The 25,319-nt window shown below is 40.6% G+C and overlaps 1 protein-coding gene across 1 annotated transcript in view; it reads left to right on the top strand.

The window, feature by feature from the left end:
• Positions 1 to 25,050, top strand: part of LOC132820602 (NXPE family member 3-like) — a 46,818-nt gene extending 21,768 nt beyond the window's left edge. Inside the window, exons 3-6 of the mRNA XM_060832806.1 lie at positions 9,317 to 9,372; positions 9,947 to 9,975; positions 19,241 to 19,418; positions 24,506 to 25,050. Of these exons, the coding sequence (XP_060688789.1) occupies positions 9,317 to 9,372; positions 9,947 to 9,975; positions 19,241 to 19,418; positions 24,506 to 25,050 (808 nt within the window). The remainder of the gene's footprint in view (positions 1 to 9,316; positions 9,373 to 9,946; positions 9,976 to 19,240; positions 19,419 to 24,505) is intronic.
• Positions 25,051 to 25,319: the final 269 nt, after the last annotated feature.

The following is a 25,319-nucleotide window of genomic DNA, read 5'->3' as shown; positions in this document are numbered from 1 at the left end:
CGGACCTCCCTTATCCCAATTACCTGGATAGTCCTGACCATAAGCTCACAACATGGTCTTCAGTGTTTGATGTCATCTCTCTAGCACTCTCTGTGATTCTGGATGGTAAGCAGTAGATTTGAATTGCTTTATTCACAAGTTATCCACAACCTTCTTGAATAGTTTGTATGTGAAGTTTGATCCTTGATCTGACTGGCTCTTTACTGCAAGTCCATAGCTAGTAAAAAAATTAAGTAATTCTTCTACAACCCGTTTTGTAGTGATGTTGCATAATGGGATTGCCTCTGGAAATCTAGTTGATACATCCATTATTGTTCATAAATACATATTCCCACTTTTTGTTTGAGGTAGCGGACCTATGCAACCAATCAAAACCCTTGTGAAAGGTTCCTCAAATATTGGAATAGGTATTAAAGGTGCAGGTTTTATTACTGCCTATGGTTTTCCGATTAACTGATATGTATGACGTGTCTGGCAAAGTTGAACTACATCTTTGTGTAGTCCAGGCCAGTAAAAATGTCTCTGTATTTTAGCCAGTGTTTTTGTCACCCCTAAATGACCTCCAAGTGGTCGTTCAGTGCCACTTGCAGCACCTCCCATCTATACCCTTCTGGCAAAACAATTTGATAAATTCCTGTCCATTTCACATCTGCTTTGATATGTGAGTGTCTCCATTTCCTCATTAAGACATCATTTGTTAAGTAATAACACACAGAAATGCATTCACTTTCTTTCTCTGTAAATGCTTTTTGATATGATTGTTTTATGTTCACATCTTTCTGTTGTAATTCAATCAGTTTAGCAGTGTTAAAGATACTGGCATGCTTATCTATTTGCTCCTTCTCTGTTCCACTTATCTGATCAAAAAAACTTTCGGATAACCCTATGTCAGCTTCCTTATCTGTGCCTTTTGATCTCTCCTGCTTCAGCTTGTGCCACTATGATCTTGTGATCACACAATCAGGGAAAATTCCTGGATAAACATTCTCCAAGTCTTCAGTTGCCTGCATCTCCACTGACTTTTGAACTAGAGTAGGCAGCCTGGTGAATCAGCTATATCATTTGCAAGGACAAACTGTATTCCTGGAGCTGAGAGTTTGTCCAGAACCCCTACCACAGATTCTCCACTTTTTTTTGGACTCTCTAGCTTCACTTTACATAATTGAGCACTTTTTACCTCACCATGAATTCTTGTTGCCAGTACCTTTTCTGGTAGCAGTCTCACAGGAGTTCATATCTCCTCCTCTTTCAGCTGAGAGAATCCTGTGTCCCTTAATATTTTAATGTCCTTACCTACTATTCTTGGCATATGTGAATAAACTTTACTCTTGCATGTACATTTTTAAGCAGATCTAGCACTTCCTCCTTAATCAGCCTCTGATCACCTTGTGCACGCTGAAGCAATTGTCTAACTTCCCTTGTGCTTTTTGTTACTAGTCCAACAAAAATTCCAGACTTGTCCTGTTTTCCTAGATCTGGCTGTCTCCTAGCCCACCAACACTGTGGCTTTGTGTGGCCCACTTTATTAGACTGAAAATACTGAAGCTTTTTAACTTCTTTGTCCCCCTCAAGGGTTTCTTTTTTACCCTGTTGTAAGTTATCCTGATGATGTTCACTGAGATCTACCTTTCTCTTTCCTTGTGAGGATTTCTCTTTGCCCCAATTTCTATCCCTCATGGACTGAAATTGACGCTGGAAGCCAAGCTGTGTTTTATGGACCAGCTCATAGTCATCAGCCACCTCAGCTGCTAACCTTGTTGTTTTAAGTCTCTGCTCTTCCACATGACTTCACACTACTTCAGGCAATGAATTTTTTGAATTCCCCCCAAATAATTATCTCTCTTAGGGCATCATAGGTTTGCTTGATTTTTAAAGCTCTTATCCATCTATTAAAATTACTCTGTTTGATCTTTTCAAACTCAATATAGGTTTGACCAGGGTCCCTCCTGAGATTCCTGAAACATTGCCATTAGGTTTCTGGTACAAGTTCATATGCACTTAAAATGGCTTCTTTCAGCACCTCATACTCCCCAGATACCTCCTCTGATAGTATGCAAATACCTCACCAGCACTACCTACAAGTTTCGCTTGGATCAACAAAACCCACATTGCCACAGGCCACTGCATATGGAAAAAGGCTTCCACATCTTCTCTTCAAATTTAGGCAATGCTTGAATATACTTAAACAGTATCTCATGAGGCTTCTGATGATCAGAGGCTTGCTTATCCTCACTGTCTTCCTCACTAAGCCTACCCTCAGCCTTTCTCTCCAGCTTTTAAGCTGACCTTTGTTTTTAAGTGTCAGTTTTTGAAATTCAAAAACTCTTTCTTTATTTTTCTCTGCTCTATTTTTCCCTCTGTTCCGCTGCTTTCTCTTTTTCTCCCTGTTCTGCTGCTCTCTCTTTTTCCCTCTCTTCTGTTTTTAATTGTAACACACACTATTTCATTTCTGCTGCCCTTTTCTTACCTCTTGCCTCTAACTCAAGCTGCTTCATTTGCACGGAGATTCTTGACATCTCTACAGATTCTGATGGTTTCCCTAGCAAATTTAAATTCTGAGCTACTGCTATAATTATCTCTCCTTTCCTCACAGAAGCAGGCAGTTCCAATTCCAGCATCTCTGCCAATTCCTGCAGCTTGGTCTTGTTCACTTTTTGCAACACTTCCAAAGTTACCACATCCAGAAAACCTTTGGTGACTCAAAGAGCCATTACTATCCCAAGTTTTGTCTTACCCAACCAAGCCAACACCCAAAATAAAGACACTAGCAACTACCACTCACTGTTCAAAATCCCACAACCAGCCCCTAATTTGTTATGGACTAAGCCAGACCACTCAAAACATTCTTAAGCAGGCAGTCCAGACCATAACTTTGCAATGTGTTTCTGTAAGTGTACAATGAAAAATTACCCAGGATAAGTTAGCTAGATTGACAACCAGGTATAAAACAGACAAAAAATTATTCAAAAATTACACAATTAAACATGAAGAACAGAGTAATGAACCCCTAGGGAACTCAATCTATCCAAACTAGACTTAATTATGTTGTGCCAAATACACACAACAGTCCCAATAAGCAAACCCCATTAGAAACCAGTATAAATGAATGGAATATATTCTTGCAGGTTGATGTTAGAAGGGAAGAGAGATAAAGAGAGTTTGTGTCCACACAGCTCACTGTTGAACTCCTAACTAGTTCTGGACTGAACTAAACTGCTCAGCTCAGCTGGAGAGCAGACCACTCCCCTTTCATTATACAGGTCACTTCTAAAATATGACCACTTTGGCCTGAAGTCTCATCTGTTTACATATAAACAAAAAGCCTCTTAAAATCCTTTTCATCCCTGTACCAAACCAGTCTGATCAGACCCCAGCCTGGTTTATTACACCTCTGAAAAAAATCAAGAACAGAATATCCTTGAGCCAAGGAACAGCTTTTAGAAAAAAAAGAACTAGCTTTGTGACACTGCCCTTGACATTTATGCCACATTTAACCAAATGTGGTGTCAATGACGTCCAGTAATGTGAATTGGAGAAAACACTCCATTGGTCGGAGTCATAGCTGGTAAACTGGAAATGATCACTGTTCTTGGAGGTCAGTCATCTTAACTACAGGAGATCTTCAAGGTAGTGTCCGTGGCCCAACCATCTTCAGCTGCTTCATCAATCACCTTCCCTCCATCATAAGGTCAGAAGTGAGGATGTTCACTAATGATTGCACAATGTTCAGCACCATTCATGACTCCTCAGGCACTGAAGCAGTCAATGTTCAAATGTCACAAGACCTGGAAAGTATGCAATCTAGGACTGAAAATCATAGAATCCCTAGAATGTGAAAACAGTCCACACCAATACTCTGAAGCGTAACCCACCCAGACCCATTCCACTACCCTGTTGCCGTATGTTTTACTCTGACTAACGCGCCTAACCTATACGTTCGTGAACACTATGAGCAATTTAGCATGGCCAATTCACCTAACCTGCACATCTTTGGATGGTGTCAGGAAACTGAAGAACGTGGAGGAAACCCATGTAGGCACGGGGAGATTAGATTAGATTAGATTCTCTACAGTGTGGGAAGGCCCTTTGGCCCAAGTAGTCCACACTGACCTTCCAAAGAGTAATCCACCCAGACCCATTCCCCCTATTTACCCTTGACTAATGCACCTAACACTATGGGCAATTCAGCATGACCAATCCACCTAACCTGCACATCTTTGGACTGTGGGAGGAAACCAGAGCACCTGGAGGAAACCCACGCAAACACGGGGAGAATGTGCAAACTCCACACAGACAGTCGCCCGACATGGGAATCAAACCCAGGTTCCTGGTGCCATGAGGCAGCAGTGCTAACCACTGAGCCACTGTGGCACACAAATGCCAGGCAATGACCACCTCCAATAATAGATAATCTAATCACTTGCACCTCTCATTCAATGGTGTTATCATCATTGAATCCTCCACTATCAATATCCTGGGTATTACAATTAACCAGAAACCCAACTGGACTAATCTAATAAATATAATGTCTACAAGAGAGAGTCAGATGCAAAGAATAATGAAATGAGTAACTCACTTCCTGACTCTGCAAAGCTCTCCACCATCAGGAAGGCATAAGCTCGGAGAGTGATGGAATACTCCCCACTTACCTGGATGAATGCAGCATCAGTCCACAATCAAGAAAAGTGACACCATCCAGGACAATGCAGTCAGCTTGATTAGCATCATCACCAGCACGTTCCCCTCCAAACCATTCATGATCCTGCCTTAGAACTATATCGCTGGTCATTTAGTGTCATTAGGTCAAACTCCCGGAATTCCCTCCCTAATAGCATTGTGGGTCTACCTACAGCACATGGACTGTGACTCACCACCAGCTTGTCGAAGGCAACTTACAATAGACAATAAATGCTGTCCAAGTCAGCAACACCTACGTCCCACAAATAACAAAAAAAATCTTGTAACGACATGCACCGGAGATTATTGAACCATTTGACGCAATTCAAAAAACGTTTTACATAGAACATAGAACAGTAAAGGCCCTTCAGCCTTTGATGTTGTGTTGACCTTTTATCCTACTCTAAGATGAAATTAACCTACATACCCTACATTTTACTATCTTCCATGTGTCTATCCAATTGTCATTTCAATATCCCTAATGTATCTGACTCTACTACCACTGCTGGCAGTGCATTCCACGCACCCACCACTCTCTATGTAAAGAACATACTTCGGACCTCTCCCCTAAACCTTCCTCCAATCACCTTAAAATTACACCCCCTTATGATAGCCATTTCTGCCTTGGGAAAAAGTCTCTAGCTATTCACTCCACCCATGTCTCTCAACATCTTGTACACATCTATCAAGTCACCTCTCATCTTCTTCACTCCAATGAGAAAAGCCCTATCTCCCTCAACCTTTCTTCATAAGACATGCCCTCCATTCCGAGCAGCAGCCTGGTGAACCTCTTCTGCACTTTCTTGAAAACTTTCACATCCTTCCTATAATGAAGCAGCCAGAACTAAACACAATATTCCAACTGTGGTCTAACCAGGGCCTTATAGAGAAGATTAGATTAGATTACAGTGTGGAAACAGGCCGTTCGGCCCATCAAGTCCACACCGACCCGCTGAAGCGCAACCCACTCTTTACCTAACACTACGGGCAATTTAGCATGGCCAATTCACCTGACTTGCACATCTTTGGACTGTGGGAGGAAACCGGAGCACCCAGAGAAAACCCACGCAGACACAGGGAGAACATGCAAACTCCACAAACTGAGTCAGGAATTGAACCTGGGTCTCTGGTGCTGTGAGGCAGCAGTGCTAACCACTGCGCCACCGTGCCGCCCACAGAGCTGCAGCATAACCTCACAGCTCTTAAACTCAATCCCCTAGCTAATGAAAGCCAACACAGCATATGCCTTCTATCAACTTGGATGATAATGTTGAGGGATCTATGGACATGGACCCCAAGATTCCTCTGTTCCTCCACGCTGCCAAGAATCCTGCCTTTAACCCTCTAATCTATTTAAATTCAACCTTCCAAAACTAATCACTTCACAATTTTCCAGGTTGAATTCCAGCTGCCACTTCTCAGCCCAGCTCTACATCCTGTCAAGGTCCCGTTGCAACCTACAACAGAATTCTACACTATCCACTATTCTTCATGTCATCGGAAAACTTACTAACCCACCCTCCCACTTCCTCATCCAAGTCATTTATAAAAATTAAAATAGCAGACGTCTCAGCACAGGTTCCTGCAGAACACCACTGATCACTGAGCTCCGGGCTAAATACTTTCCATCTACTACCACACTCTGTACTCTATGGGACAGCCAATTCTATATCCAGACAACCAAATTTCCCTGTATCCCATACATCTTTCGTCTTTACTTTCTGAATCATCCTACAATGGAGAATCTATCAAATGCCTTGCTAAAGTCCACATACACAGCATCCACTACTCTACCTTCATCAGTGTGTTTTGTCGCATCCTCAAAAAATTCAATAAGGCTTGTGAGGCATGATCTGCCCCTCACAAACCCAAGTTGATATCTCTAAACAAGTTATGCTTCTCCAAATAATCATAAATCCTGTTTCCCAGAATCCTTTCCAATAATTTGTCCACCATCAACATAAGACTGACTGATCTGTAATTCCCAGGGTTATTCCTATTCCCTTTCTTGAACAAGGGAATAACATTTGCCACCCTCCAATCATATGGTAATACTCCAGTGGATAGTAAGGACACAAAGATCATCGCCAAAATCGCAGCAATCTCTTCCCTTTCTTCCTGTAGTAATATTCCATCTGGCCCAGGGGACTTATCAATCTTCATGTTTTTCAAAATTTCCAGCATATCCTCATTCTTAACAGCAACCTATTCAAATATGTCAGCATGTTTCACACTGTTCTGACAAACAACAATGTCTCTCTCAGGAGTGAATACTGAAGCAAAATATTCATAAGTATCTCTCCTACCTCCTCTGACTCCAGACATAAGCTTCCTCTAAGATCGCTGATCAGTCCTACCCTCACTCTGGCCATCCTCTTGTTCCTCACATAAGTGTAGAACACCTCACGGTTTTCCATAATCCTGCCCACTAAAGATTTTTCATGCCCCTATCTAGCTCTCCTAATTCCATTCTTCAGTTCCCTCCTGTCAACCTTTGATCCCTATAGAGCCCTATCTGATCCTTGCTTCCTCAACCTTAAGTAAGCTTCCTCCTTCCTCTTGTCGAGATGTTCCACATCTCTTGATATCCAAGGCTCCTTCATCCTATTATCCCTTCCTTGCCTCAGTGGGACAAACCTATCCAGCACTCGCAGCAAGTGCTCCCTGAACAACTTCCACATTTCTGTCAAGCATTTCCTTGAGAGCATTTGTTTCAATTTATACTTCACTATTCCTGCTTAATAGCATTGTAATTCCCCCTTCCCCAGTTACGTACTTCCTCACGCTGTCTGCTCCTGTTTCTCTCCATGACTGTAGCAAAGGCCAGGGAGTTATGATCACTACCACTGAAATACTCTCCCTCCAAGTGATCTGACACCTGACCTGGTTTATTGTCAAGTACCAAGTCCAATATGGCCTCCCCTCTAGTCGGTCTATCTACATACTGAGTCAGGAATCCTTCCCAGATACACCTGAAAAAATCTGCTCCATCCAAACCATTTGCACTAAGGAGGTTCCAATCAATATTAGTGAAGTTGAAGTCACCCATGTTGACAAACCTCTGTTACTTTCCAAAATCTGCCTCTCAATCTGTTCCTCCGTGTCTCTATTGCTATTAGGGGTCTACAGAAAACCCCCAAAAAAGTGACTGCTTCTTTCCTATTTCTGACTTCCACCCATACTGACTCTGTAGACAAACCCTCCTCAACAACCTCTCTTTCTGCAGCTGTGATACTAGGCCTGATTAGCAATGCCGCTCCCCCACTTCTTATATCTCCCTCCCTATTCCTTTTGAAATATCTAAACTCTAGAACATCCATCAACCATTCCCATCCCCGTGATGTCCAAATCTCTGTAATGGCCACAATACCGTAGCTCCAAGTACTGATCCATGCTCTAAGTTCATCACCCTTATTCTTGACACTTCTTGTGCTAAAACAGACACACTTCAACCCATCACACTGACTGCAACTTTGTCTTATCAACTGTCTATCCTTCCTCACAGACCCTCAGCACTCTGGTAAAAGGATCATCCCAGAACATATTTCCCTAATTACAATTCTATAGGCACTGGTCTCTCTCATATGTGCATATATTTTGTCCAACTTAATGATGTGATCATTCAGATATAATGGTACTTATACACAACCTATTGGCTTTCTGGAACAGTATAGCTGAGGCTGATTTGCACTTCCCACAATATCCTAAATTGGTACACTGCCAGCAGGGTTCACTGGCTTCGGTGAACTCAGTATGGATATAACACCAGACTTGATTGTTGTGATTGGCACAAGGTTGGCCAGATGGACCTTGTTGAGTATGAGATCCCTGATTGGGGCTGTTAACCTGGGCCAGTCAGGGAATTCTGGATGACAGATATAAATAGATATATTCTCTTCACTCTAGGTACTGGCTCTGATTTAGCTGGAGTCTTTGTACTGTGTACATGTATATAAAAGGTGATTTGGTGAAAGGATGTTGGCCTCTGTGCAGTTATTTCATTGATGTTTCTGGTTTCTGTGACTCAGCGACTCACTGGGTAAAATTATGCAGCTATTTTGCATAGTTCATCTATCAATTTGTTTTAAAATGCTGCACGACTTAACAATATGAAAGTTAAGCTAAAAGAGATTTTAAAATTATTGATTGAAGGGTAAACCTGGTAGATGAATGACCAGATCATTATGAAGTCTTCTAATTTTACATCTAATTAACTGCAATGAAAATAAGCATCACATAACTTCTATAACTTTGTGGGTTGACTTAAAACTCTGGTCAAATCTTAAAAATCTACCCGCATACGTTTCAAAAGTGCACTAGAATCATAATTTCTGAAATTTCTGCTTTAAATTGAGAGAGAGATTCTTTTATACCTTCAGTAAGTCGATATGAATTTTTGTAATGGGCCTCCTGCTCATCCATTGGAGTGGTGGTGGAAAGGCTGAAAAAATGTCTGAATAAAATGCAGCGGATACACTTTTGTGCTATTTCCTCAACTCTTTTGACCTATTTGACAATGAGAACCACTGTAAACATTCACTCCTATATATAATTTTAAACTTTGTACATTTCAAACTCTACTTGTTAATAGTTAAATGATGCACTGGCTTAACATGTAACAAATGTATTATATTTTCAGTAAAGTAAACATCAAAAAGCCCATACTGCCCAAAGGTCGAAATTATGTCATTGTACGTCCTTCACCTACACCAGGTAAGAAAGTATAAATTATTGCCATGAATTCCAAACTAAAGGTTTTCTATTTGAACAAATTATGTAATTGGTGTAGATGGCACTTAAGTATACTAATAAAATACAATTTAATGTGTCTACATATTCATTTACTCAGTTAATTAAGAATTTGAGTACCATGTTTAATTTAACTGTCCATATTACGGAGGAGGAAATGCTGGATATCTTGAAACGCATAAAAGTGGATAAATCCCCAGGACCTGATCAGGTGTACCCTAGAACTCTTTGGGAAGCTAAGGAAGTGACTACTGGACCTCTTCCTGAGATATTTGTATCATCGATAGTCACAGATGAGGTGTCAGAAGACTGGAGGTAGGCTAATGTGGTGCCACTGTTTAAGAAAGTTGGTAAGGACAAGCCAAGGAACTATTGACCAGTGAGCCTGATGTCAGCAGTGGGCAATGTGTTGGAAGGAATCCTGAGGGACAGGATGTACATGTATTTGGAAAGGCAAGGACTCATTAGGGATAGTCAACATGGCTTTGTGCATAGGAAATCATGTCTCACAAACTTGAAGTAACAAAGAGGATTAATGAGGGCAGAGTGGTAGATGTGATCTCTATGGACTTCAGTTTGACAAGGTTCCCCATGGGAGACTGGTGGGCAAGGTTAGATCTCATTGAATTCAGGGAGAACTAACCATTTGGTTACAGAACTGGCTCAAAGGTAGAAGACAGAGGGTGGTGGTGGAGGTATGTTTTTCAGACTGGAGGCCTGTGACCAGTGGAGTGCCTCAAGGATCGGTACTGGGTCCTCTACTTTTCGTCATTTATATAAATGATTTGGATGCGAGCATAAGAGGCACATTTAGTAAGTTTGCAGATGACACCAAAACTGGAGGAGTAGTGGACAGCGAAGTAAATTACCTCAGATTACAACAAGAACCAGATCAGATGGGCCAATGGGCTGAGAAGTGGCAGATGGAGTTTAATTCAGATAAATGCGAGGTGCTGCATTTTGGGAAAGCAAATCTTAGCAGGACTTATACACTTGACGTAAGGTCCTAGGGAGTGTTGCTGAACAAAGAGAACTTGGAGTGCAGGTTGATAGCTCCTTGGAAGTGGAGTCACAGGTATATAGGATAGTGAAGAAGGCATTTGGTATGCTTTCCTTTATTGGTCAGAGTATTGAGTACAGGAGTTGGGAGGTCATGTTGCGACTGTACAGGATATTGGTTAGACACTGTTGGAATATTGCATGCAATTCTGGTCTCCTTCCTATCGGAAAGATATTGTGAAACTTGAAAAGGTTCAGAAAGGATTTTCAAGGATGTTGCCAGGGTTGAAGGATTCGAGTTATAGGGAGAGGCTGAACAGGCTGGGGCTGTTTTCCCTGGAGTATCGGAGGCTGAGGGGTGACCTTATAGAGGTTTACAAAATTATGAGGGCAGTGGATATGGTAAATAGACAATGTCTTTTCCCTGGGGTGGAGGAGTCCAGAACTAGAGGGCATAGGTTTAGAGTGAGAGGGGAAGATATAAAAGAGACATAAGGGGCAACTTTTTCATGCAGAAGGAGGTACATCTATGGAATGAGCTGCCAGAGGAAGTGGTGGAGGCTGGTACAATTGCAACATTTAAAAGGCATTTGGATAGGTATATGAATAGGAAGGCTTTGGAAGGATACGAGCCAGGTGCTGGCATGTGGAACTAGATTGGGTTGGAATATCTGGTCGGCATGGTCGAGTTGGACCAAAGGATCTGTTTCCATGCTGTACATCTCTATGACTCCATAAAACAATTAAGATAGATTCTACAAAAATGTATTTTTTAAGTTTAAATCCATGTGCCTAATACTGATCTTGTTACAATTTATTTTTTATAAAAACCATGAATTAGTTACATAAATCTTGAGACTTGAGCAGTTTTGTGCATTTTAAACATTTAAACACATGGTTTCATGCTTTTGTTTAAATAAAAACTTTATTTTTTTTCTCAATTAGAACTTGCTGAGGTATTGTACATCATTCTTAGGACAGACTTTACTGTCAAAACACAGCCGAACAGCTGATCAAATTGATTGAGAAGGAAAGTATTCCAACAGTTGCAGTTTTTCATTGATCATTGGATCGGGCAAGTTTCAAAACTGGCCTTTGAGTTATCCACTATGCACATTAGCCCAGCAATTACAAGAGGAATGTGATATGTATGAATGCTGAATTTATTAAATAACATTATTTACTTATATTTTAGCTGAATTATTGATCATTTAAAATAAATGGGACAATAACTCTTGAGAGAGGGGAGAGAGTTTTGATTCATTTGTGATACACATTTAAAGAACATAGAATATTACAGCACAGTACAGGCAACTTTTAGGGACCTATGTACATGAACACCAAGATCTCTCTGCTCATCTACACTACCAAGAATCTTACCATTAGCCCAGTACTCTTTATTCCTGTTATTCCTTCCAAAGTGAATCACCTCACACATTTCCACATTAAACTCTTATTTACCACCTCTTAGCCCAGCTCTGCAGCTTAGCTATGTCCCTCTGTGACCAATAACATCCTTTGGCACTATCCACATCTCTACTGACCTTAGTGTTATCTGCAAATTCACTAACCCATCCTTCTACGCTCTCATCCAGCTCATTTATAAAAATGACAAACAGCAGTAGCCCCAAAACAGATCCTTGCTGTACACCATTAGTAACTGAACTCCAGAATTAACATTTCCCATCAACCACGACCCTCTGTCTTCTTTCAGCTAGCCAATTTCTTATCCAAACCACTAAATCACCCTCAATCCTATGCCTCCATATTTTGTGCAATAGTCTACTGTGGGGAACCTATTGAAATCCATATACACCACATCAACCACTTTACCCTCATCCACCTGTTTGGTCACCTTCTCAAAGAACTCAATAAGGTTTGTTAGGCATGGCCTACCCTTCACAAAATCCTGTTGACTATCCCTGATCAAATTATTTCTATTGAGATGATTATAAATCCTGTCTCTGATAACCGTTTCTAACAATTTACCCACAACTGAAGTAAGGCTCACTGGTCTATAATTATCAGTGGTGTCTCTGCTCCCCTTCTTGACCAGTCTTCCAACACTATTCCTGTAGACAATGATGACATAAAGATCAAAGGCAAAAGCTCTGCAATCTCCTCCCTGACTTCCCAAAGAATCCTAGGGTAAATTCCATTTGACCCAGGGGACTTATCTATTTTCACACTTTTAAGAATTGCTAACACCTCATCCTTGTGAACCTCAATCCCATCTGGACTAGTAGCCTGTATTGCAGTATTCTCCTTAACAACATTTTATTTTTCCAGTGTGAATACTGATGAAAAATATTCATTTAGCACTTCGCCTATCTCCTCTGACTCCACCCACAACTTTCCACTACTATCCTTGATTGACCCTAATCTTTTCAGTCAGAATAATTTTCAGATTATCTGTTGGAGGATTTTTTTACCCATGTGATTTCATAAAGAGCCTGCAATCAGGAGGTAGTTTACAGACTTCTTTATTCAAGCTTGTACCAACGCAATGTGGGTGAGGCCTCAGAGTCAAGCTTCAAGACACTCCGCCATTTACAGCTCAAAACAGCATATTTATACATTTTAACGTCACAATGGTTATGTGCAATATTGGTATTAAATAAACCATATGTTAAACATTACTGCAAAAATAGAATACAGTTCAGTTTCTTGCAGGTGGCAAGTCCTCTAATTCCATGGCCATACTATCTTCAGAGCTTACCTGTCTATAAACTACTGCTCCTGATCCAGGACTTTCCTTATAAATTATACTTATGTGACTATCTTAAACTATACAGATGGTCTCTAAACCCTAAGTAACTGCTGACTGTTTTTTCTGATGCTAATGACCTAAAATCATAGAATCCTTACACTGTGAAAGCAGACCATTCAGCCCACCAACCCACCAAAGTGTATCCCACCCATCTCTGTAACCCTACACTTCTCATGGCTAATCCACCTCACCTGCACATCATGGGCAATTTAGAATGGCCAATCCACCTAACCTGCACTTCTTTGGACCCACACAGACACAGGGTGAATGTGCAAACTCCACACACAGTCCCCTGAGGGTAGAATTAAACCCACGTCCCTGATGCTGCGAGACAGCAGTGCTAACCATTGAGTCATCATGCTACCCATAAAGCTCATTTCACCCCAGACAGGATTTGAACCCACCAAGCATGGCTTCAGTGGTCAGTGTCTTAACCATTAGGCCACGAGGGCCATAAAGCGAGGCATTTGTCGTAAACTCAGCTGGTGAGAGAATTTAACCCAAAGTGTTAAAGAATAAAAGACAAATCAGAATGGAGAACAGAGTGTAGGGTCTGAAGGCACTGAACTTATTCAGAAGCAGAGGTGTTACTCCGCTTGCTAACAATTCTCCACACTACTGACCTGTTTTTTCCTACATTTCCATTATTCCTGTAAACCTTTTTCCAATTTTCTTCTAAATATTACTACTAGGTTTGTTTCCACTTTGCTTTAAAGGAATGCGTTCTAAATCACAATTTTACAACTCGCTGCACAAGAACAAAAATAATTTCCTTACAATTTGTTTTACTAATTCTCTTCAATCAATGTTCCGTAGTTACAATCCCCTGGCAATTTCTTCTATTTACTCTATCAAAATCTTTCATGATTTTGAATACATTTTTTTCAAATATCCTCTGCATTTTCTCTACTGTAAACAAAACAACCTTTGATTACCCTACCTCTCTATCCTTGCTGAAAATGTGTTGCTGGAAAAGCGCAGCAGGTCAGGCAGCATCCCTTAAGGGCTCATGCCCGAAACGTCGATTCCCCTGTTCCTTGGATGCTGCCTGACCTGCCGTGCTTTTCCAGAAACACATTTTCAGCTCTGATCTCCAGCATCTGCAGACCTCACTTTCCCTCTCTATCCTTACACCAATCCTCCCAAATGCCTTGAAATCCTTCACGATTCTAGTACTTAGCTGAAATATTCTGAAGTTATGTGAGAACGTAATTATTTTGAGTAACACTAAACTTGCACCTGGATACTTGCAGACTCCACAGTTCAATCATCAGCCTGTTGTATGGTCTCAGATCCAAATCCACCATGGGATAGCCGAAGCCCATTTCAAGCTTTCATTGACAGTAATCTCATCCTTCACTAGTTCCAGCTCGGCGAACAGAACCACTACAACAAGCACCCGAGCTACAAATCTTCGCACAAACTTTGAACTAGTTGCCTTATTTCTTCCATTAGCTGCCTCCATCATCAAATTTCCACCATCCCTCTCACTGCTTCCTCTTCCAGCCACATGAGATCATGGCTTCTCCATGTACCTGCTGCAGGTCTTTAGCCTCCCTGCCTGCAATTTGCTTCAGCAGCATATTTGCCCTGGCAGCTCAGATTTTTTCCTTGGTCATTAAAGCCCTGTTAAATGGAAACACAAATATTTTTAGAATCCAAAATGTCGGACAGTCAGATCACAGCAAGGGGATGTAGAGGAGGGAGTGTAATTTCCAGGGTGTAGGTGGGGGGAGTGTTTAATGGACAGAAAGGAGTAATCTTTTATGAAGGGAGTCAATCCCAAAAATTGTTGGATATGCGGACAAGACAAGATGGTAAAGGGTTGGTGATCATAGAGTTGTGGGGGGGGGGGGTTCATTCAGAACATGATGTGATGAGACATTTCTTCACACAGAGTGGTAAGCCTATGGAATTCTCCACCTGGGAAAGTGGTTGATGCCAAAACATTGAATATTCTCAAGAAGGAGGTGGATATAGTTCTTAGCACTAAAGGAATCATAGAGTATGGGGTGAAATTAGGAACAGGATTCTGAGTTGGATGATCAGTCATGATCCTTTAAAATGGTGGACGAGACTTGAAGGATTGAATTGCCTACTGCTAGTCCTATTTTGTATGTTATCACGTCCTTGGAGGAAGGAAAATGTAGAAAGCAAATATCGGATCACGAGTGGAGTTGAAGGGTCTAGGGAGGAAATGGCTATCCTGAGAGGAATTGAGATGACAAAGTGAGGTCAGACAGGTTAATCTGAACGCTAATGGATTAACAGGTCTTTTGGTAAACGTGGAGGATACACCTCTGCACCTGCTGGCTGACAGGTAGTGCTGGAAAAGATTGTAATGATTCCTTCAGACAATTGTCTGAACGAGGTCAGGGAAGCCAGCCAGTGTTAGAGTTCGGGTAACATCTTAGACACAGCCTAATTACAATGCTCAACACAAGTACAACACTACAATCGCATTATTCACACAACCTACCTCTCTACCTCCATTAAAACCAGCTATGAGTTGGTGAGTGCAGTTTTAAAACTCTCAATCAGCCAAATCAGCTGAAATTTATCACCACTGTTTTTTCCAGATTTCTGTCATAAGCCGTGGTCCATTTGATTCAAATCCATAGCAATGTGTGAGTTGTTCATTTTCCAGGTTCAAAAGAGAGGACCAGAGGTGAATGAAAGGATGCAGTGGCAAATTTGCAAATAAACTATTTCTTCCGGTGGCAGAATCCAGGGCGAGATCTTAAAACTAATGCTAACCTTTTAAGGGTGAAATCAGGAAGTATTTTTACTAAAACAATAATGTAAAATTTAGAACTCTGTCTCCATAAAGAGTGAGCTTGATAAAGTTTTGTTTGTTACGGTTATCAGGAATATGGTAGAAAGGTGACAAAATAAATTTGATTGTCAAATCATCGATGACCCAACTGAATGTCCAAACAGGCTTGAAAGGCTGAATGATTAGTTTCTGATGCCATGACAGACTTTGCTTATTATTGGGAATAAGACTTTTCAATTGGGGAGGGATGTGATCCTTTCTTGTTCTTGTCCTTGTTCTTGTTCTTGAGAGGTTTGCTATTATTGGCAGATATTCAGTGCTCTCTGCATTAGATGCAGTAGTGGTTGTCTTTGAGCAATGTAATCCCTTTCCCCCATCAGCATGAAAGCTCACTGGATAAAGTTCCAGTCAGCTACTCAAGGCTGACAGGCAAACCTCTTGGCCTATCAGATACCTCTATGCTGATATCTCACCCTCAGAAGCTGTGGACCAATCAGAGGCTGGTAGCCACTGGGACATGGAGATCACCACTAGATGTCCAAGCTATGCAGCCAGAGAGGGTGGGATTTCTCAGCATAACACAAGGTGGGTGGGAGTCAAGGGGAGAGATGAGACTCGACTGCTTTTACAGTTGAAAAAGAAATAGAGGCTAGGAAACTCAGGGAAATAAATACCAACATTTTGAAAACAGTACACATTACAGAGAGGAAGTGCTGGATATTTTAGTAAACATAAAGGTGGATATATCTCCAAGACCAGATAAAGCATATTCCAGGACATTGTAAGTGCTAGGGAGGAAATTACAGGCTCCTAGAAGACATGCTTGTGTCATCTGGTTAGGTGCTGGGGGAGTAGAGGGTGGCTAATGTTGTGCCATTTTTAAGAAAAGCTGTATGAAGCCTGAAAACTATAGACCACTGAGTCTGACACTGGTGGTGGGTATATTGTTAAGGGTGATTATGACAAATAGAATTAACATGTATTTGGAGATACAAGAATTGATTAAGGATAGTCAGAATGGCTTTGTGTGAGGAAAAAAGTGTACCACAAACTTGATTGGGTTTTTTAACAAAGTAACCAAAAAGATTGAGATTACATTGATAGATATTGTTAATTTGGACTTTAGTAAAGACTTTGACAAGATTCCTCATCGTATACCAACTAGTAAAATGAGATCACATAGGTTTCAGGGTGAGCTTGCCATTTGGATACAAAACTGGCTAAATGGTAGGAGACAGAGAATGGTGGTGGAGGGTTGTTTTTCTGACTGGAGGTCTTTGATCTGCAGTGTTCCACAGAGATTGTTACTGGGTCCACTTTAGTTTGTTATTTAGTTAAATGATTGGGATGAGCATATAGAAGGCATGGTTAGTAAGTTTGTGAAAGACACCAAAATTGGTGGTATGGTGGATAGTGAAGAAGCTTATCTGAGATTACAAAAACATCTTGATCAATTGAGTCCATGGGCTGAGGAATAGCAGATGGAGTTTAGTTTGAATAAAGGTGAGGTATTGCATTTTGTTAATACAAACAAAAATAGAACTAATAAAATTAATGGTACGGCCATGGATAGTGTGTCATTCAGGGAGACTTAGGGGTTCGCACAGATAATTCTTTGAAATTTGAGTCACAGGTAGACAGGGTAGTTAAGAAGGTTTTTAGCATGCTTGCCTTCATTGCTCAGATCTTTGAGTGTAGGAGTTGGAATGCCATGTTGAGTTTGTACAGGATGTTGATGAGATCTTTTCTGTGTGCAGTTCTGGTCACCCTCCTATAGGAAAGATATTATTAAACTAGAGAGGATTCAGAAATTATTTACCAGGATGTTGCTGGGAATGGAATATTTGAGATACTAAAAAAGGACTAGAAAGGCTGGGGATTTCTACACTGGAGTGTAGGAGGTTATAAAATCATGAGGGGCATCGATACAGTGAACAACAAGGGACATCTCGCTAAGGTGGGGGAATTCAAAATTAGGGGGCATGTTTTTAAGGTGAGAGAAAAAGGACTTAGAAAGGACATGAGGGGCAATGTTTTACTAAATGTTTCGTGTGTGAAGTGAACTTCCGGAGTTAGTGGTGGATGGTGTTATAGTTACAATGTTTAAAAGACATTTGAATATGTACATGAATAGGAAAGATTTGGAGGGATATGAGCCAAGCGCAGGTGGGTGGGACTAGTTTAGCTTGGGAACATGGTCAGCATGGACTAGTTGGACCAAAGGGTCTGCCTCTGTGCTGTCTGATTCTGCGACTCTGAGTCAGCAGGTTTCCAAGTCAGGGCAGTTGATGCTCTTAGCAGGCACTCCCAGCTCTGTTCCAGATGCCCAATTGCTTACAGATTGGGGCAAATCGAGTCCCTGCATCTCCCCCTGCACACCCAGCACAACACCAAGCACGCCACCCAGGTTTCCCTGTCAGGAAAGCGGCCACTATTCTCACCACTGGGGTATCAGCTGATCAGATGCCCGGTTGAGGTCTTTACTGACAGACCTTAATTGATTAGGAATGTCATCCATGGAACATCAGGCACCGAGGTTAATTGCTTTGGTAGTTGAAAGGGACCAGATATCTCAACAGCTCTAACTTACCTAATTATTTGACCTCCATGCCACATACCATGTTGGGGAATGTCCTATTCTGTGTTTCATTTCATCCTTTACTATAGGAACGTAAGATGTAAGCCATTAAGCCCATCAAGTCTGCTCCACCATTCAATGAGACCATGGCTGATCTGATAATATTCAATTCCATTTTCCAGATTTTTCCCTATGAACCTTGATTCCCTTTCTGATTAAAACTTTATTATTTATGTCCTTCTGTTCGAATACTCCTTACCTGTGATTCAACAAATGAAGAGCAGGTGAAGAGTCATCTAGACCCTAAACATTAGCTCATTCTCTCTCCACGGAAGCAGCCTGACTCACTGTGATTTTCAGCATTTTGTTTGTTTTCAGTACATATTCTAGCATCTGCAGTAATGTGCTCCTACAAAGACTGAAGACAGCCTCCTCCATATTGTTGCAACTTAAGACCATGATAGGACTTTTCTCACTGGAGCATCGTTGTTGACTGTACATTTCTCATGCAATCAATAAAAAGTACAATTGATTTTTCATTGCCAAGTAAACAATGACTTTTCAATCTGAAAATGCTTTGAGGACATATTGTAATGATAAACAGCTTCAGAAAATGTGTGACTGAAATCCTTTCAAGTCTCCATGAACTTCATTTTCAGATGTAACCCTTGGAGAATGTGTACCTGGCAAGCCTTTGCTTTCACCATCTGGATTTTATTTTCAAGACAAATGGACATCAACAAGCTGTAATGTTCGGCGCTTCAATTCTCCTGCCAGTGTCACAAACTGTCTTCGTGAGAAAACTATTCATATTTTTGGCGATTCTACAATACGCCAGTGGTTTGATTATTTGATACGGTTTGTACCAGGTTAGTATCAGCCATCTGGTTTCAGTGTTGTGCCATAATCGTCCTTAACTACTATTTATTCATCAGATTAGAATCAGTTTTTAGATGTAATCCCATGAACTAGTGCATGTTTAATTAGTTTACTCAGCTATTTCTTTCATGGCATACCTGAAGCCACTGTACAATAAGTAACTTCCTGGCTTTGCTGTTACTAACTACTGCCTGGTTTACACATTTGGAATACTTACACTCATAAAGCAAAACGATCAATTCTAGGTTAATGTATAATGCTTGTAGCTACCCCTACCAGAAGATCTACTAACAGAATATGCTTGTGTCTGCCTGGTCCAATCTGTCACATCTCCTTTAATTTGTTTGCAAGCATTCTGTGATATTTGCCAATAAGTGCATCAAGGCCAATCCTTCTTCCAGCTGCCTTTCACTTTGTCCTTCAGCAGACAACTCTGTAGATTTTAGCTCTGTTCAAAGGACCAAAGTACTGACATTTTACTGTCTGGATCTTGTGATTTTGAGTTAACTTTGTTGTTGCAATTTCAAGCATCTCTTCATTTGTCTTATCGTTTATTGATGGATGGTTAGGCATCTCAAAAACCCTTAAAACGTGAAAGCTATTTAAAGCCACTGATCTGACTTATTGCTCAGGTTTAAACAGGAAAAGAATGTGGTGTCTTTTGATGCTTTCTTTTCCTGGCTGAAAACGTCAGTTTTCTTGATAACACAACCTTCATCGCAAAAAATTCTTCAGGCAAAATAAACATGTAAGTGAGGTAATTTGGAGGTTTACCTGGCCACCAGACTAGAATTACCTTGTTAAAGATGGGCAGACAGCACCAAATTGTTAGACATGTGAAAGTTGTTCACAACCTACCATTTGCAATTTAACCATGGGGGTAGAATAATCTATCTCATTAGCTCACTCTGCAGAAGTGAAACAGTAATTTCAAAATTCAAAAGAGATTCCACATTCATTTCTTTTAAGCCACCTGAATACAACAACAGTGGCTAGGTTTCCCAGGGCTGCAATACTGAGGCTGAAGCAGCTGGCAAACAAGAACTGATAGAACTTGCATGAAAATGGAGCTGTGTGGAACAGGAGAGCTCTTCCTATATTTAAAAGAGGGAAAGAGCCAAAATTCAGGTAACTTCAGGCTAGTTAGCTGAATGTAAGTTATTGGAGTATATTTGAGTCTTTTGAAAAGGACTTAATAGCAGAGCATTTAAAAACACATACATTAGCATGGCTTCATGAAAGGGAAATCACATCTGAGAAACTTATTAGCATTCTTTGAGGAAGTTACAAATGGAATGGATAGAGGAAAAGCGATAGATGAAATATATTTGGATTTTCAGATGGCAGTTGATAAGATACTACACATTACGTGATCTAACAGCATAAAAGTCTATGGGGTTTGAGGTAATATACTGACATGGACAGGGGACTGGATGGCTAACAGAAGATAGGTAGTTAGGATAATGGGGACACTTTCAGGATGGCAATCTGTAATTAGTGGAGTGTCACGTGCATCAGTGTTGGACCACAATTGTTTAGGATATATATTAATGACTTTGATGCTGGAATTGAGTGTACTATAGCCATGTTTTCAGCTGACACAAAGAGTAGGCTGTTGACAAATGGTGAGGATGGCACACAAAGTCTGAAGGGGATATCGACAGTTTAAATGAGTGGGCAAAACCTTGACAAGTAGAATATAATGTGGGAAGGTGTGAGGTTATGCACTATTGCAGGAAGAATAGAGGAATAGAATATTATTTAAATGGAGAAAGACTGCAGAAAGCTACAGACCAGAGGCATTTGGGAGCCCTTATCTATGAAGTACAAAAAGCTAGCATCCAAGTTAAGCAGGTAACAGGGAATGTAAATGGAAGTTTAGACTTTATTTCTAAAGGAATAGGGTATAAAAGTAGGGAGATTTTGCTGAAATTTTACAAAGCATTACTAGACCTCAGTTGAAATTCTGTGAATAGTTTGGGACCCCTTATCTAAGGCAAGATATATTGGCATTGGAGGGAAGATTTATAGGTTGAAACCATGAATGGAGAGACTGCTGTATGTGGAGAAGTTGAAAAGTCTGTGCCTGGAATATAGAAGAATAAGAGGTTGACTTATTAAAATATACAAGATTCTTGGGGAACTTGACAGCGTAGATGCAGAAAGGTGAATAAGGAAGCTTATAGTGAATATTAAGGGCTCAAAACAGCAAAATCCCTAAATTACAAGAAAGCTTAAATAAGAAATTAGGAAAGTAAAATGAGACCTAAAAGGACAATGGCAGGTAAAATGAAAGAAACTCCTGTTATTTTATGGGAACATGAAGGATGAAAGGATAATTAGGGAAAGAGTAAGATCGGTCAAGAAAATGTGTTGAAAGTTCACAGTTGTTTAGTTGTGATTAGAAATTATTTGTTCTTATTCGTTATAAACAGTACTACTTCTAAGTCTAGGGACCTAGCTATGCTTTTCTGTTAAACTGATTCCATCAGACAGATAATTCATTCCTATTGATGGTGACCTGGAAGGAATGGAGCTTGAGAATCAGTGCATTATCCTAAGTGCATTCAAAACTTTTGCAAAACGTTTCAAAACTGTACACTCTGATTATCAACCCTTCTACTAATGGGAACAGTTTCTCTAATTCTATTCTATCTAGCCCCTTATAATCCCAAAAATTTCAAACTAATCTCCTTTTCACCTTCTACTATCAAGGGAAATAGTCATAATCTTTCAAATTATTCAGCACAACAGAAATATCTCATCCTGGAACTATTTTCTGAAACAGTAGCTGAGCATCCAGGGGAATTGTGGACAATTTTATGAATGATCTCTACAGGTTAATGAAAAAAATGAGCTTCGAAAACTGAATTCACAAGAGAAAGAAATATTATTAGAATTGAAATGTTGATGAGTCTTTGTGGGATTTATTACAGTCCAAAGAAGATGTGACTTTGGAGTTTATTCAGATTCAAATTGGATCATGAGTAGCATGGTATGGGTCCTCAGATCTGGGGACTGGTCATAGTCATAGAATCATAAAGGTTGACAGCGCAGAAATGATGTAAATTGGCCCATCATGTTTGCACCAATCAAAAACAACCACCTAATTTTATACAATTAAACCTCTAATCCCCTTTTAAATCACTATAGACACATATTGCCAGACACCATTAAACAAAAAAGAAAACATTTGTGTGATAGGTGGAGGGAACAAAATGGGTAAACATAGTTCAATAGGACTAGTCCTCAGGGTTTGATGAGTTTGTTCCTTTTGTCTTCCATTATCTTCTGTTCTTCAATTGTTATTCTCCAATTTTTCAATTGTTCTTCTCCAATTTGTTTTACTTCTTCAAAGAAGGCACTGGGTGATAGGTACACTAAATGCAAAGTCTCTTAGTTCCCAATTAATGGCAACAGCTTACAACAACTGGATGGAAAAATATTGTTCAGGCCTTTACAGTAGAGAGATAGAGATACAAAACTTGATTTTCCAGCTGGCCAGCAGTAATCTTCTAAATTCCTAAGCATTTTCTTGGGAACCAATCTGAGAGCTGTCATCAAACTGATGACTTGAAGCATCCACAACTGGTCACATCTGCACAAACCAATCAGCAGTCCGTTGCCAGATGAATCATGCTTTGCCTACACATCCATAAGATGTCCTGTCATCTTATCACACCAACTTGCAGCCAACTTGCAGAACATTTCAGAGAAAATCTCCAGGACCCTCAGACAAAACAACCCCACCATTCTGTGGCCAATCATTTCAACTCCCCCTCCCACTTCTCCAAGGGCATGCAACTCCTTCACCACCAAAACCTAGCCTCCTGACTCCTGAAGGAAGAGCGCTTCATCTTCCACTTTGGGACCCTCCAACCACATTGGATTAATGTTGATTTCACCAGTTTCCTCATCTCACCTCCCCCTACCTTACTCCAGATCCAATCCTCCAACTTGGCACTGCCCTCTTGAACTGTCCTACCTGTCCATCTTCCTTCCAATCTATCCGCTCCACCCTCCACTCCGATTTACCACCTTCACCCTCAACTATTGCATTCCTAGCTACTTTCTCCCAAGCCCCCTCCCATTTATCTGTCAGCCCCCTTAGGCCCCCCCACCACAACATTACTGATGAAAAGCTTATGCTCACGACATCAGGGATGGCACAATGGCTCAGTGGTTAGCACTGCTGTCTCACAGCACCAGCGACCCAGGTTCAATTCCAGCCTTGGGCGACTGTCTGTGTGGAGTTTGCACATTCTCCCTGTGTCTGTGCGGGTCTCCTCCGGGTGCTCCGGTTTCCTCCCACAGTCCAAAGATGTGCAGGTTACGTGAATTAGTCATGCTAAATTGCCCCTACTATTAGGAGCATTAGTCAGAGGGAAATGGGTCTGGGTGGGTTACTCTTCAGAGGATCGGTGTGAACTTGTTGGGCCGAAGGGCCTGTTTCCACAGTGTAGGTAATTTTATCAGCTCTCTTACTCCTCGGATGCTGCCTGACCGGCTATGCTTTTCCACCGCCACACTTTTTGACTCATTCTGCACCGTAACAATTCTGCTACTTACAATTTTTCTATTATATGTTAATCTTCTAAACATTTTATTAGTTCTCAGATTAAAATAATTGACAAAATCTTATAGAGCTTATTCAAACATATCTGTCATTGGTTTATATTTGTAGCATAATAAAATATAGGTTGTGTTGAATAGAATAGTTTATTTGTTGTTCAGCTTGTGATTTAATGTGTTGAAAATGTGTTTGGAAATTGTTTTCTACATGATGCTCAATCCTGTCATCTATTTGACCCACCTCTGCAATTAAATTGTGCACTTGCATTATTTCTCTTGCTATGTTTCTCTAATGTGACCGCTTATTCTTTTAACTTTAAAGCTTCTAACTTCTGCATTATTCTCAACGTTATTGCAATCTCTGACACTTGTTCACATTCGCTTCTGTAATAGAGATGTTGTTTTGTTTTCCTTGTCTTAAAGTTTCTAACCTATACAATATTGCACCCTTTTCCTTACTTAATTCCGTTAAGTAGTAATGATTTATGGTAATCTTCTGTCTTAGGTCTTAAAACTTTGAGAGCTGCTAATACTACGCTTATCAACCCTCAATTTGCTGAGGAGAAAGTAAACAAAATTAGTATGGAATATTATTCCCATGGCGTACCAATCCGAATCACCCCTACTTTGAGCCAGGACCTGCCATTCATCGCAAATAAACTGGATGAGATTAAAGGTGGAAATAACACTGTTATAGCCTTCACCATTTGGTGTCATTTCAGCACTTTCCCAGTTGAACCATACATCCGCAGGCTCCAGAACATCCGCAGGTCAATTCTACGATTGCTGGAAAGGAGCCCAGATACACTGGTTGTAATAAAGACTGCCAATGTCCAGGCCATTTCACAGGAGAGCAGCCTCCAGAGCAGTGACTGGTATTCTTATCAACTTGACTTAGTGATGAGAAAGATGTTTGAGGGCATCAAAGTGGCGTTTGTGGATGCCTGGGAGATGACAATAGCACATTACTTGCCTCATAAAATGCATTCCCAGCAAGTCATTATAAAGAATGAAGTAGATGTGTTTCTTTCATATGTGTGTCCTTTGTAAAAGGGTGATAAACTGTTTTAAATATGTTCCAACTGCAGTTTGCAATCTTCAAATTAATGTTGAAAATACCATAAAAATTAACAATGCCGTTAGAGCTCCAAGATTTATTTAATCCTCTTTAATTCATGTGGACAGCAGTTATTTTCATAGTCATCCACTAAACATTTAAAAATCCCAAGGAAGAAATGTCAAATCTAACACTCAGAGGCACTCAGATGTATACTCGCTAACATTAACATATCAGCCCGGGGTTTTGGTGCACCCTCTTT

The sequence above is a fragment of the Hemiscyllium ocellatum genome, chromosome 12 (genome assembly GCF_020745735.1).
Source record: "Hemiscyllium ocellatum isolate sHemOce1 chromosome 12, sHemOce1.pat.X.cur, whole genome shotgun sequence".
In the NCBI taxonomy this organism is placed as follows: domain Eukaryota; kingdom Metazoa; phylum Chordata; class Chondrichthyes; order Orectolobiformes; family Hemiscylliidae; genus Hemiscyllium; species Hemiscyllium ocellatum.
The sequence above is the reverse complement of the archived record's forward strand: the minus strand, read 5'-3'. Positions and strand labels throughout refer to the sequence as shown.